Genomic DNA, 15,047 nt, shown 5'->3' with positions numbered 1-15,047 from the left:
CTTAAATTGATTATTTTTTATGATCAGTTAAAAAAACTATAAAAGTATAAAAATAGGAGGCATACCACCTGAACCTTAGTCTTTGTGTTATATATACATTTACTATTAGATGAAAAATCCCAAGCAATCGGTGTGTGTAGGCTAGGCCTCACCCTCACCTCACCTAATTACTAGACGATCCGACTAGGCCTAGGCCTAGTTAGTATCCTACCCAGGCCTACCATATGGCATGGGCCTACCTGTCAGTTGCAACTTCAATTTTCAGTCAAAAAAAGGCCTCCAATAAATATTCCTTCAAATCAGTAGATTTTAATGGATCCTAGACAGCTATTTTACCTTTTTGGGTGATACTACTGACAGATAAAAGTAACACATCAAGTGAAAATCTTTCATGTTTCCCTCATTTTTTCCTTCATTCAATTGAGCGCGCATGTTGAGCCAATAAAACATCAGCAGTTAAGCGCCCTCTATTACCTACAGCGTAGACATGGTGGTGGCGCTATAATGTCGAGCGACGCGCGAGAAATGGGGCTAGCCTAAATGTTGGTCGTTTCCAATAGTTGAATTTTTTAGTAATTTATTACAATACTTGTGCTTTGAGTTGGTTAGGCACGTGTACACAGTATGCAGCGAAGTAGTAGTGGGTAGGTATTAAAAATCATATCATTATAACGTATCGTATTAAAGGGGCCAGGCCTAAATATATTACTTATTAGGCTAGGCCTAGCCTTTAGTTCCGGCCTACCTAACTAGCTAGTGTAGGCTAGCTGAAGCTCTGGATAAGTTGATGTGCGAGGTAGCTGTTTTTCAGTCGTTTCGTCCCTATTACAGTACATAAAAAGGACGAAATGCATTGTATTGGTAGGCCTATGTATCATGTGCATTTAATTTACTTTTGTATGTTTCCTTTATTTTAATTAATATCATTAATAAATAATAATACTGTATATACAGTATACTGTAATAATATTAATTATTATAATTATTATTGTTTCTTGTTTACCTACTAAATCATACCTAGTGTTCTTTTTGAAAGATCAGCAGCTTTTAATTTTGAATTAAACAGACAATTTTGCAACCAATAAATACATCTAAATTTTATTTAAAAATTAAAAAACTTTTATTATTGTCCATACCAATATTCATAAACACAGTAGGCCCTAGGCCTAAATAAAATTGGAAATTTGTTGTTTGATAACAGTTTTTGTTTTGGTACCTAGCTAACTAGCCCTGCTGGGTTAATTAAGTAGGCCATGCAGAGAGCTAGGCCTGATCATACGAAATTATTGTTTTTCATTTAGAAGAATTAAGCGTAGTCTACGTGCATTAGATGAAGGAACATGGGATTGCAGTGTGTGCACTTACAAAAACACACCCGAGGCTTTCAAATGCGAGATGTGTGATGTACGCAAAGGAACTTCTACAAGGTAACTATTTAAATATAAAGCTTAGCCTATACTACTTACACACAGTTGTGATACACATAAGTAGTCTAAGAAAGTAAATTTCATGTTTTTATTTTACAGAAAGCCACGATTAAACCCACAGTTGGTTGCTCAACAGCAAGCTCAACAAGCACTAGCTCAGCCACCACCACCTGTTAAACAAAACAGTAAAAAAGAACACAAAAGGAAATATAGGTAAGTCTATTTATGCTTTAGTATAAACTTTGCAAGAATGAAACTGGCTGATGAATATGTACTGCAATTATACTATTATAGCATTTCTAACAAAATTGTTTAAAGATGTATTGTCCCCCTGAAAAAAATTCTTACAACATTTTTTGTTGAATATTCCATTTTAATGTAACATAATAGTTATCCACTTTGACCAAAAATTTGATCGAAAAAAAAATGTATTTACCTGAAAAAAGTGTAATTTAAAGCAAAAATTGTCAAATTGGCTGCCAGCCAATGGATTTTTGGTTGAATTTAAACAAGATTAAGCTCCAGAAGACTGTTGTAGCATAAAAACTAAAATTCAGAAGACTACTCAGCGTAAAAAACACATGGCATACAGCTAACCTAACTTTACTAACAATACTTTTACTAAATATTTTCTCTTATTACCAGTACATATAAAATGTTACTATTACATACGTTTTCGTATTTCAGACCAAGGTTAAAAAATGTTGACAGAAATTCAGCGATAACGACAGAAGTAACCGTCAACGATATTCCCATTGTGATAACAGAATACAAAGAGAAGGTTCATCCAAGGTCGTCCACAACCACGGAGTGTAGTAGCAGTAGCCAAGGCAGCATTGATATAAATCACACAAATAATCACTTGAATAAACTCTGATTCTTATGTTAGGTCAAATTTTTGTTTAAAGTAAAATAAGTGGGGTCATTATCATATCAATGTTGCAGAGGTTTATACTTTATGATAAGTTTAAACCTTTTAAATTTTCAGCAAAGACATAAAAATATATTTGGTGAAACCCAGTACTGAGTGGGACCTCTATAATTGGCAACACCTAGTCAAAATCATGTATGTAATCATTTGTGTTATTTTCGCATGGCAAATATATCTTTGAGTGACTGTAAGTAGAATATTTAATTGATATTTTTTATTTTGTACATAATTAATCATTTCAGTAAATTGTTACAAAGCAACACATTTTTATTCCGATATGTCTGTCACCTTTACACATATTATAATTTATAAATTTCTTTTACAAAGCTAATGTCAAATAAATACATTGAATGCTAAAATTGTATTTAAAATGTTTATACAGTATAATAAAAAAATTAGTTCCTGTACATATGCTATACATAATTATGGAAATTTGACCATACAAAAAATCAATTCATACATAATTCAGTTTATACATATTTTCATCAATATCTATTGCTTGGAATTTCAAACTATGTATTTAAATTTAGTATTTTATGTTATAAATATAGCAGAGAAATAAATAGTGTTCATTATATATTGTGCGTTTAGTTTTAGTCGCGTGCAACGCGACTCTACAGGCTCACTATGTCAGTCGGTAAACACTAACTCAAATATGAGCATGCGACTGCAGCCATGTATATGGCCTTGCTCACAAACATCTTACCTTGAAAAGCGTTTTTCTGTTTAAATAGCACCTTCTATGTTAGGATGTTTTTATTTTTAAAATAGCACCCTCTATAGTTTAGCAAGTTTTATTTAAACAGGTATTTTATTTTCCCAAGTTCGAACCTGGTTTAGTTTGATATCTTTTTTCCCCAAACGAAATTGCAACCTCCACTGACCAGCTATGATTATGATCTTGTTTATAAACAAGCTACTGTGGAATTGTTTGGAAGTATTTCTGGAATTTTTTTTTCACATTAAAAAGGCTCCTTTACTGTGGGTGATAATGCCTGACTTTCCGTGTCATATTCTTCAACTTTCTTTCCACAATTGTCAATAACAAATGTATTTTCACCTGTATGTAGCCTCAGATGTACTTTCAAAGAACTGTTCTGACTGAACACCTTACCACAATGTTCACATTTGTAAGGCTTTTCCCCAGTGTGTGTTCTTAAGTGAGATTTCAAAGTACCCTGTTCCTTAAACTTCTTCCCACAATGCTCGCACACAAATGGCATCACATTCGTGTGTAGCCTTAGATGTACGTTTAAAGAACTACTTTGACTAAATGACTTATCGCAATGTCCACATTTGTAAGGCTTTTCTCCTGTGTGTGTTCTCAAATGTGATTTCAATGTACCATGTTCCTTAAATTTCTTCCCACAATGCTCACACACAAACGGCATCTCGCCTGTGTGTGACCTTAGATGTATTTTTAAAGATATGCCTTGGATAAAACATTTATCACACAGTTCGCATTTGTAAGGCTTTTCTCCTGTGTGCAGCCGCATATGTACTTTTAAAGAATTACTGCGACTAAACAACTTTTCGCAATGTTCACATTTGTAAGGTTTTTCTCCAGTATGTGTTCTTAAATGCGATTTTAAAGTACCACGTTCATTGAATTTCCTTCCGCAATGTTCACATTCATAAGGCATCTCCCCTGTGTGTAACCTCAGATGTACGTTTAGGTGACTGCTGTTCCTAAATTTCTTGCCACAATGTGTACATTCATTTCTTTTCTCACGTTTACGTATCTTCAACTGCTTTTTCAAAGTTGGTGAACTTTCACTACATTTCTGTCCACACTGTTCACAAACTTCAGTGCGTGATTGTTCCTGGTTTTCCAAGTCATTATCTCGTTTAATGCATTTCTTTCCACAATGTTCACATGTAAATTGGATCTTATCCATGTGTAAACGCATGTGTACTCTTAAAGCATTGTTTTGACTGAACGTCTTATCACAATGCCCACATTTGTAAGGTTTCTCACCGGTGTGTAAACGCAGATGAACCTTTAAAGAACTTCTTCTACTAAACACTTTTTCACACTGTTCACACTGGTAAGGCTTTTCTCCAGTGTGTGTCCTTAAATGAGACTTCAACGTGCCATGTTCGTTAAATTTCTTCCCACAATGGTCACATACAAACGGTCTCTCACCTGTGTGTGATCTTAGATGCACCTTTAAAGAACTGTTCTGAATGAACGCCCTTTCACAATGCTCACATTTGTAAGGTTTCTCTCCCGTGTGTAACCTCAGATGTACCTTTAAAGAACTTCTTCGACTAAACGTTCTTTCACACTGTTCACACTTATAAGGCTTCTCTCCTGTATGTGTCCTACGATGCCTCTCCAAGTTGCCACGTTGGTTAAATTCTTTTCCACAATATTCACATTCGTAACACGATTTTCCTGTGTGTGTTTTTAAATGAATTTCCAAATCATTTTCAAAAGCATATTGCTCTTCACAATGTTGGCATGTATATGGTGCATTTTCTGTATGTTTACTAATATGATTTTTCAAATCATTTTTATTGTCAAACGTCTGACCACACTGTTCACACTGAACTATTTCTCTCTTTATATGTATCTCCAAATGTATTTGTAAATCATTTAGCTCAAACAGTTCATCACAATGCTCACATTTCTGTTTTCCTTCTGGATATTTTACAGTTTCTGAATATTCCTTCGACCTCTTATCAGACTGACCATCACTGAATTTTGACCTCTGGTCAGACTGACCACCACTGAATTTTAACCTCTTGTCAGACTGATCATCACTGCTTTCAGTACTTGCAATTTTTCTCAACTCTTCCGCACTCACCATGACATCAGAATTTTGAATATCATTGACCTCTATAAGAAATAATAGCACAATTTCTTTTAAAATGTTTGTATAATCGTGTTCTATGCCTAACAATAGGAAAGGTAAGGACTGGTTTGATTATGGTGAGACCTTATAAGGTAGGTGGATTGGTGGAACCAAGGGAATCTAACAGGACACTGAGCTCGCCTTGCCAATATAGGAACTCATAACACACATTCCTTTGATCTTATGTCTGGCTGCGACAAATACTGTACAGTACTGTACTATATGTGGCGCGCAGTGTTAAGGGACGTGGAACTGATCGTGTCACAGCCACAGATAAACCCTTTGATCTCTGGAGCTCAGCATCCTGTTTTTAGATCACCTAGGTGACTGTAGTAGGGCATGCAGAATTTAAGAGAGCCGACTGAGACTAAACTAACCTTTTTCAGTCTCACATTCATGAACAGTATCCATCATATATTCATAGATAGTATGTATATATAGCTTGTTTTTTTACTGACCTGCCAGAAAAAAATGTTTAAGAAAATGCAATATAATTGTTAGACCAGCCCACAAGCCCTACTTCCACCCCCCACTGTCTAGTTAGTAGTAGTATTCTTACCGGGAAAGAACATCGATCATCATCATTTATCATTATTATAATTATGAATTATAATACCTAGGCTGATCTTCACGTAATTAGCGATATAAATGTTGCATTATTTATTTATTTATTAATAATCTCTACTCCTAAACTACACTGCCCTGAGCATCATCTCAGTCTTTAATAGGCCTCTCTCCTGAATTTGAAACTATAGCTCTAGGATGTAGTGGCTAGCCTAGTAAAACTAGCATAGACCTGGCCCTCTAGAGTATAGAAAAGCTAGATGGGCCCTAGGCCTATTTATTTTTATAGACAGTAGCCTATCTGTCCTAACTTACTAGGTAGGCCTAGCCTAAGGAACGGCAGCAAATGTTAAGATAGTATTAAAAACAGACTTTTTATTTGTACAATAGTAGTTAATTTTTGGCCTAGGCCTACTAATAAGCTAGGCTTCTATCTTGTGCGCTAGTTTTTAGTGTGCATGCTTAATTCTACAATACTTTTTTCCCCGCGAACTTCGACCAGCGAATAAATGTAGAGGGCGCTCTCGCTGAATTTCATTCATGTGGCGCAATCCAGTGTACCTACAGTGCTGTTTGTTATATAAGTACAAAATATCTTGTATTTCATAATTCTGAATGTACTAAAATTATCAAGAACAGTGAACTTTTGTTCATAAATTTGCCATTCAGTAAGTCAACAAATTGTGAGTATTGAGGATAATTATTTGTTGTGAAAATGATATTTTGTGACACACTGCTGCTGCACTGGCTGTACTAGAGTATAGTATAGGGCACAGGGGCTGCAAAACTGCTAAATAAAAGAATTATTTAATATTTATATATAATATTATTATATTATATATACTGTTAATTTGTATACATATATTTTTATTCTTTGACCACACACAAGTACAATACCATTAATTATAGGTGCCTACTCTACTCTAGATTAATTAGGACTACTACTACTTTCAAGAAGTCTAAAAATTGTTCAAGATGAGTTCAAGAAGTTACAACCAAGAGATGGAATATCTCACAAGAATATCTGACTGTTGCTGGAGAATAAAGAAAGGATTTGTACCGAACATGCAGGTAAGACCTTTTGTCATTTGAAGTTGTTAATGTACATTATCGGTACCAACTGAATATATAATATCCTCCGATATAAGCTAAAGCTCAAATTTTTGAGCAAAATCTGAAGTTGTCCTTCATGATGACATCATTCGGTGTGACATTACACATCATTGTGCAATTACACATTTAATTTAAAACAACCAAAAGTTCAAAGTGCACAAATCAAGGATATTTTTCTGACGCAGATGGATTTCATTATGGATATGACAAATTTAACTTTTTTTATCTTTTTTAGGTTGAAGGCCTCTTTTATGTAAATAAAAACCTAGAATATTTGATGTTGGAAGAACTTCGAAATTCCTGTAGAAATCAAGGTTAGTAATATACAATTTTTTTTATTATTATTAATCTTTATTTCATAAAATCACATGTCACAAATACAATATCTCATGCACATGATTTAAAACCATTCATTATCTTATTTTTGTCTCTTCTGAAGGTTTTGGTGGTTTTCTTCCTGGAGTTAAACAAATCGCGAACGTGGCAGCATTGCCAGGTATTGTCAAGGCATCCATTGGTCTTCCGGATCTCCATTCTGGGTATGGATTTGCAATAGGTAAGTGTTGCTGGTGATTCATTGGCAATGATATATTGATGGTCACTTTTTACTCTATCTGAGTTTAAAATATTAAACTTGTTTTCTGTTTGTATAATCTAGGTAATATGGCAGCCTTTGATATGAGCAACCCAGAATCTGTTGTGTCACCGGGAGGAGTAGGATTTGATATAAACTGCGGTGTACGACTTATCAGAACAAACCTTACGGAAAAAGATGTAAGCCCTGTAAAAGAACAGTTGGCACAGGCCCTCTTTGATCACATTCCAGTAGGTGTCGGTTCAAAGGGTGTTATACCGATGGGATCCAAGTAAGTTTACTCTTGTTGCACTCACTATCATCAGCAGAGGAATACAGAATAAAGCAACTTTTACACCCGGTCCGGCTTCGTCAAATAAAATTGAATCTTAATTTTTTGTTTTCATGACGCTCCACGCGGCTATTTGCCAATCTGTTTATTCGATGTGCACTTAACCATAAAAAATAAAATACGCTAATGCTGTATACACAATCTGCAGTGAACCTGGACTGGGACCGGAACAGGTGTGAAAGATCCTTAATACTAATACCATACAATACAAATCACTGTAAATCTAGAGAATATGAAACATAACAAATGTCATCCAACTGTATGCTATGCATAGGTTTATTTTTTAATGGCAAAGCTTCTTGCTGTACCTTATCAACCTATTTAAATACACGATATTGCTAACCTTATCTTTAATGATTTTATTTTATTCTAGGGAATTGGAAGAGGCACTTGAGATGGGTATGGATTGGTCATTACGAGAAGGTATACATGACTATAATTATATGTAAAGGTCGCGCCTATATTATATTATTATATTGTGTTTATTGAGATCATTGTTTATTTTAATAGGCTATGCATGGGCAGAAGACAAAGAACATTGTGAGGAGTATGGTCGAATGCTGCAGGCCGACCCCACAAAGGTCAGCGCACGAGCTAAGAAAAGGGGACTACCACAGGTCTGTATTTACTTTGTTTAAAAAAACAATTGAGTTGCACATTCATTTTATAGGCTGTTGAACTCCTGCAAAAAATGGTTGCCAAATGAATGATTTTCACATTCTTACAAGGCTTTTGAAACTCTCGCAGCTTTCGGAGTTTTTATTAAATATAATTTGTGCATTTTTGCAGCTTGGAACACTCGGTGCTGGAAATCACTACGCAGAAATCCAAGTAGTAGATGACATTTATGATCGCCACACAGCACAGAAGATGGGCATTGAACGCAAAGGCCAGATATGTGTAATGGTTCACAGTGGAAGTCGAGGGTTTGGTCATCAAGTAGCTACAGGTAAGGCACACAAGTTTGTTTTCAAGTACTTTTTAGGCCTGGTCTTTCTATGCTGCTGAACTGAAATTAAAACAATCTTTGCTTTTTTAGATGCATTAGTTCAAATGGAGAAAGCAATGAAGCGTGACAACATAGCAGTGAATGATCGTCAGCTTGCGTGTGCACGTATCCATTCACAAGAAGGTCAAGACTATCTGAAGGCAATGGCGGCTGCTGCAAACTTTGCTTGGGTTAATCGGTCAAGCATGACATTTCTTACAAGACAGGTAATCATTTTTATTCTATATTTAGAATGTTTGATCACATGATTTTGGGATGAGATAATAAGCTTGGTCTTGTGTTTAACCTACTCAGGCTTAGATATATGGAAGGTTGCCTAATCATATGTAGGCCTGCTGGCAAGTTTACTGACAGTAGAACATAAGATATGCAATTCTAGTTTCATAAACCAATCAAAAGTAATTTAAAATGTTCCTTTTTTAGGCATTTGCAAAGCAGTTCCACTCGACACCTGATGACCTTGACATGCATGTTATCTATGACGTATCTCACAATATCGCTAAAGTTGAAGAACACATATCCTTTGTTTTATTTATTAGAAAAATCTAGTCTTAAGCTGTCTACACTATCAAACTAGTTTTTTAAAAATGTGATGTGCCCAAATATGGTAGTGATATGCCCAATATGGTAGTGATATGACATCATCGTGTCTATATATAGGCACATCACATTTTATTGGCCCTTAAAGTTTGATAGTGTGGACAGAGCTTTACACTAACCAAGATACACAAACATTGCACTTCATACAAAGGAGGTGGAGGGGTTGACTTATACCAGATATATAATGTGAACTGTACTTCCTCCATATGTTGACTGTGCTAAGTTGTAAAATCTTCACAACTTCTCACTTCCAATCCCTGTCATTAGTCGAGAGCTGCTAATGATCAAGACGTCATGTGAACTAAACATTGTTTTAGCCTTAACTAAACCGTGTGTACATGGTAGATGGTAAGCAAAAAACGTTACTAGTGCATCGTAAGGGATCCACTAGAGCATTCCCACCGCATCATCCTCTCATTCCGGTTGACTATCAGGTAAGATTATTAAGTTGCAGCTGTTTATGAAAATACTATTAGAAAGAATATTAGGCAATAGGAATTTAAGCTCTACCAAAAAAAAACTCAATCGCTGAGGATAATCAGACAATACGACCTGAACCTAATACCAGAGAATTATAAGGCAAGCTCCCCATCATAAGACCATTCTTCATTTATTTACACTTAAGCACTATTTTTTATGCTAATTTGTAACTAATTTTTGTTGATGTAGCTAACAGGTCAGCCTGTTCTGATTGGAGGCACTATGGGTACATGCAGCTACGTATTAACCGGTACTGACAAGGGTATGGAGGAAACATTTGGAACAACATGTCATGGAGCTGTAGGTTTATCTAAAGCTCTGTCTACACTATCAAACTAGTTGGACAGTGACATTCTTCATGGTTTATCTAGGGTACCAGTACAATGTACAGTAGAATCATAATATTCGTAATCATAATTTCCTGTTCCGACACGTACCATAGTTCTATGTGTAGATTGTGTCTTCTCAGATAAAGACTATAAATGGTTCAGTGAACATTCACTCATGTGCTTTTTAAATAAACCAGTACACTATTCAAAACAAGTATGGCGGGGTTACATCGAAGTAGTGGTTTACACAGCCTGTGTCATTGATGAGAGAACACACGTCGTGGATGCACTGACCAGAGTTATATACTATGCATAAACATAACATTAATTTAACATGCAACATCTGGTCCCCAGCCAAATATATTTGCAATGCAGTGGCACTCTCCCCGATCAAACATTTGGAGTTACACAGCTAAAATGATGTCACTTATTATAATGTCACTCCCCATTGACCTTTCCGTGCCTAGTACACATTCAAATTAAATTGACCTTTTGATACATGACATTGCTGTATAGAGTTTACCACAATATGTTGATAAGTGCGCTGTACCGTGAAACCTTACTTGTCTAGTTCTAATCATACAAAACATTGTTTTCTTTTTCATTAAACATTTTAAAAGGATGATTTTACCAAATTTTCACGTGTGTTATTACAAGGTTTGATAGTCCCTCAGTTAATAGTGATGTGTACAATTCTTTCTTTCTAGCCCATTGAAAATAATATATGGTACATATTAAATTTCACAGACAAACATTCTATAGAATATCTATATAATAACTGTCACTCATGTATTAGGCCTTGAAAATGGTTTTTTTTTTTCAAATTCTTTCCTGGGTTTAATTGTGAAGGCTTTGATTTGTGGTCTTATTTCTCTAGGGGCGAGCATTATCTCGAGCCAAGTCACGACGTAATCTAGATTACCAAACAGTTCTGGATAAACTTGCAGGCCAAGGAATATCAATCAGGGTAGCATCACCAAAGTTGGTTATGGAAGAGGTAAGGTTAAAGTTCACTTGGACTTAGAACTAAGTTTATTCTTGATATCTGATTGGTTAAGTTCATATCATGTGCCATTAAGTATTAGTTCTACTGCACAGATATAACAGAAAAGTGATGTTTAATGGTTCTATTGAATGGTTCTATTGCATTCAGATTTTTATAAAAGTGTGTGCCATGCAAGGATGATGGTTGTTGGGAGTTCGAAAACCAACCTGCGGTGTAAAACTGCCTAGTTAAATGGCCTAGCCATTGATTCAAGATGGACATTAGCAGATTAATTGAATATTAGTTTATCAAAAAAATAATATGTTATTATTTAAATGGGGAGAATATTGATTGAAAGCCTAACTGTTCTCCATCATTAAATAGAACAGTCAATCTTTCAACTCATGGAATATAATTCCCATTCAACTCATTGAATATAATTCCCATTCAACTCATAAACATTCATTATTTGTATACATTTTGACACCATAACCAGCTTCCCGCATTAGTGTAACCTGCAGCAGAGGTTACATTACCATTCATAATAGCTGCAAGCTAGGATTTAATGTTTGTAATGTAGAATATTAGCGGGAAGAATGAAGGCTTACATTTGACACTGTTAATAATGTAGTCTGTGTAATTTAATTAATTTGTCGGCAAATAGTTACTAATTTCATTATTGTTCCTTGGAGATCCTTCTAGTGAATTATGCAAATTTCGAGGAATACACATATTATAACATAACCTTTGTAGCAATATCAATCAATTTATTTGGAAATTACACCTTTACATCTGTGGCACACACAAAAAGTGGTTCATCCATACTATACAGTATCTAACATCAAATACATTAAAATTTATAAGGTATTAATGCAGTATAATATAATATTATTGTGTTTTAAATGTGTGATTTATTTTAATTATCAACATATGCAAATAATAATATAAGAAAAGAAATCAAATCTGTGTTGATATTATAAATAGGAAAATATGATAGTGTTTTAAGGTGAGAATTTCTGTGTGTATATATAGTATGTTAACACACTGAAAGCAGGAATGATTTGGTCTATATAATTATATTTTCTAGGCTCCAGAGTCGTACAAAAATGTGACGGATGTAGTTGATACGTGTCATGCTGCTGGTATCAGTAAGAAAGCAATTAAGCTTCGACCAATCGCAGTCATTAAAGGATGAAGTGCGAAAATCCTCTGGGGAAACTCTGAGAGGCGTTGCAGCTCAAGGGAGTCCAAATTCAGAATAATGATGTACTGTTTGTAGAACATACAGTAGTAATGGCTGAAGGTGCTTTCCTCTCTCTCACTCTCTCTCTATAATATTTAATAAGCAACAGTAATACTCTGGAAAATCGTGATAACAAAGCTATAGTAAACACATTACTACAGTAACTATATATTTTACTGCAATAACATATTGGTTTCTAAATAATTTCATTAACAACAGTGAGCAAAATACTGTATAATTACTGAAGTAACTGCAGTAGAATAATTTGACATACTATGAAACTTAACCACCTTTATATATGAAAACAGTGTCTTCATTTAATATACAGAAAATTACAAATGTTTTTTTATTTTAAATAATGCATATGGTACGCAAAAGAAATCATATTTACAAACTTTCAAAACATAATATCATGTAATCTTCATTTTCATGGATCACATCTTGAAGTCAGTGGTGTATCCAGGATTTTTAAAGAGGGGTGGGGAAATGGAAAAGCGTAGCCCAAGGCCTACAAATTATAAAGAGAAGTGCTGCATTTATTATAGTTTATCTTTTGCATTTAAAAATTTAGTTAGAGGGGTGTGAAGAGGTGGTGAAATCAATAGTACATATTCCAAAAAATGGTTAGGATGGATTTTTTATTGCAATTGCAAACCTCCATAGCATGTATGTTTTCTATGTGAATACAGTAGACTACTATTGGTTTTTCTTGAAAATGTCTACTAATGATATTACAATCCTGTGAGTATCGTGTTTCCTACTTTTTAGCATCGATGCCGGAGGGCCAGTTGATGTCATGCTACAATATCAGAAATTATTGAATCGTAAATACAATGTCAGATTATTGTATCCACCACAATATATTACATCCCATGCTTAAAGATGTATTGTCCCTCAAAAACATGAAAAGATTAATAAAATCAGACTTTGAATAGGTTATTTTGCAGATTTAATCAAGTTAATCACTTCTGTGATTAACTTATATAGAAAGAAAGAAAATGGAAAAAAAATAATATTTTCACTTGAAAAAGACAAAATAAATAGTTAAATTCAATCAAAAACCTGTTGGAAATTACTATTTTTGCTTTAAATCTGTTTTCTGGTAAATTATTTCTTTTTCGATCTAATTTTTATTTCAAAGTGAATAACTTTGTAACATTAAAATGGAATATCCCATATTCAACAGAAAATTGTTAAAAAAATTCAGGGGGACAATACATCTTTAAAATGTAATATTTCATCACTGTATAAAGTGTAGAAATACAATATAGATATGTATTTTACTTTGGTAATTGAAACCATAGAAATAAGAATTTCTGTTGAAACTAATCAAAGGACCTTTCAGTTTTCATGAAAAAAATCATCATTTTCAGTAATTGCTTTTTTTTAAATGGTATATTTGAGAAATCCCTTTGAAAATATTTTTGGTTTAATTAAGGGAAAGTCCCTAAACTTCTATCTAAAAGAATTTTTTTTTTTTACTATTAATTTGTGTAATTTTGTAAAAATGTAATATATTTATTTGAAGACTGCAGGTTTTACCTTATGCATTGCAATAAATTATTCAGGAATAATTTAAAAGGAAAGACTTAATTAAAATATAACCACTGCCTAATAAAAAGTAACATTTTGATTTTGATTGATAGATTAAGGTTTTCCTAATATTATCCTTGCTTTACAAGAATTATTAAGATATCATAGTTACCGTAGGAATCAGTAGAGGGTACTGCTGAAGTGAGAAAACCCAGGGAAGTGGGAAAATCCAGATATGTGGAAAATTCCACTAATGTATGTAGTGGGTCGTTCAAACCAATGCAACAATAACGTTTGGTTAGATTTAGACTATACAGTACAACCCCCTATTAAAGGGGCACTTTCCTGTGAAACGAGTTGCTATGTTTAAAACTATGGCCAATCCTCAGTTATTTAGGTAACACCCCTATAACACCACTATTAAAGGTATACTTTGATCCTGAAAGTGTCCCCTTAATAGAGGTTCTACTGTATTTTTGCTGTGGTTAAGCTGGCTTAGTAATATAATCATTGATTTATATAAACCATTCAGATGATCCATGCATTGTTATACTTCCTTTGTTATGCATAGCTGATATTCACACACACACTCCCACTCATACTTTGTTCAAAGATATCCAAGCATTTTAGTTAATGTTTTTTTCAATATCATTAGTTATATCCAAAAATATATATATATTTGAATATTCTAATAATTTATAAAGCGCTTTTTTCCATAGAGATCAAAGCACAAGATATAATTAATTTGAATTATTATTTGTGGAAAATGTGTATATTTCACTATTAAAAAAATAGGGAATGATAGGTAAGTTATTTCTAGCCTAGGCCCCATAATCTAGTAACATCTTCAAGGGACCCAAAGTCATTGGTGTCTATATTTATGTTTAAAATGATATTTTTTCTTTAATTCAATATTCAAATTATTTTTGCCTTTTTTAAATGTATGTTCACCATAGAAAGATCTTTTTATGAGATTTTCATAGTTTGTAAAACAGAAATATAAACACTTTATGTAAACAGCTTTTTTAAACATTTTATTACTCTTCAGC

The 15,047-nt window shown here is 33.8% G+C and overlaps 4 protein-coding genes across 8 annotated transcripts in view; 2 read left to right on the top strand and 2 right to left on the bottom strand.

Annotated features, from left to right (window-relative positions):
- LOC144855830 (lectin BRA-3-like) overlaps nt 1-422 on the bottom strand; it is a 53,303-nt gene extending 52,881 nt beyond the window's left edge. Inside the window, exon 1 of one of the 3 annotated variants that reach the window (XM_078713776.1) lies at nt 337-422. The gene's annotated coding sequence lies outside the window, so the exon portion shown is untranslated. Of the gene's footprint in view, nt 1-239 lie in introns of all 3 variants that reach the window. The other 2 variants (XM_078713774.1, XM_078713775.1) reach the window with 2 other exon arrangements.
- Nucleotides 423-485: 63 nt separating this feature from the next.
- Nucleotides 486-2,622, top strand: LOC144856507 (YY1-associated factor 2-like). Of its 2 annotated transcripts, none has more exons than XM_078714511.1 (4): nt 486-644; nt 1,302-1,427; nt 1,527-1,640; nt 2,115-2,622. In XM_078714511.1, the coding sequence occupies exons 1-4, from the start codon at nt 625-627 to the stop codon at nt 2,302-2,304; spliced, it is 450 nt and encodes a 149-aa protein (XP_078570637.1). In that variant the 5' UTR covers nt 486-624; the 3' UTR covers nt 2,305-2,622. The 2 variants fall into 2 exon arrangements, with proteins under 2 accessions (XP_078570637.1, XP_078570638.1); XM_078714512.1 differs by having other exon boundaries at nt 488-644; nt 1,305-1,427.
- Nucleotides 2,623-2,665: 43 nt separating this feature from the next.
- On the bottom strand, nt 2,666-6,245 carry LOC144856506 (uncharacterized). The gene is made up of 3 exons (XM_078714510.1): nt 6,153-6,245; nt 5,594-5,674; nt 2,666-5,200 (listed from the first exon to the last, which is right to left on the bottom strand). The coding sequence occupies exons 2-3, from the start codon at nt 5,628-5,630 to the stop codon at nt 3,321-3,323; spliced, it is 1,917 nt and encodes a 638-aa protein (XP_078570636.1). The 5' UTR covers nt 5,631-5,674; nt 6,153-6,245; the 3' UTR covers nt 2,666-3,320.
- An 85-nt stretch (nt 6,246-6,330) lies between these two features.
- On the top strand, nt 6,331-14,994 carry LOC144856574 (RNA-splicing ligase RtcB homolog). 2 transcript variants are annotated; one of them, XM_078714595.1, is made up of 14 exons: nt 6,331-6,463; nt 6,708-6,851; nt 7,129-7,207; nt 7,333-7,449; nt 7,552-7,759; nt 8,193-8,242; nt 8,330-8,436; nt 8,609-8,768; nt 8,859-9,034; nt 9,252-9,346; nt 9,769-9,862; nt 10,098-10,208; nt 11,115-11,234; nt 12,310-14,994. In XM_078714595.1, the coding sequence occupies exons 2-14, from the start codon at nt 6,756-6,758 to the stop codon at nt 12,415-12,417; spliced, it is 1,521 nt and encodes a 506-aa protein (XP_078570721.1). In that variant the 5' UTR covers nt 6,331-6,463; nt 6,708-6,755; the 3' UTR covers nt 12,418-14,994. The 2 variants fall into 2 exon arrangements, with proteins under 2 accessions (XP_078570721.1, XP_078570722.1); XM_078714596.1 differs by having other exon boundaries at nt 6,337-6,448.
- Nucleotides 14,995-15,047: the final 53 nt, after the last annotated feature.

The sequence above is a fragment of the Antedon bifida genome, chromosome 11, assembly GCF_963402885.1.
Source record: "Antedon bifida chromosome 11, ecAntBifi1.1, whole genome shotgun sequence".
NCBI classification, from domain to species: domain Eukaryota; kingdom Metazoa; phylum Echinodermata; class Crinoidea; order Comatulida; family Antedonidae; genus Antedon; species Antedon bifida.
Note: the sequence above shows the minus strand (reverse complement) of the source record. Positions and strands in the feature narration are given on the sequence as shown.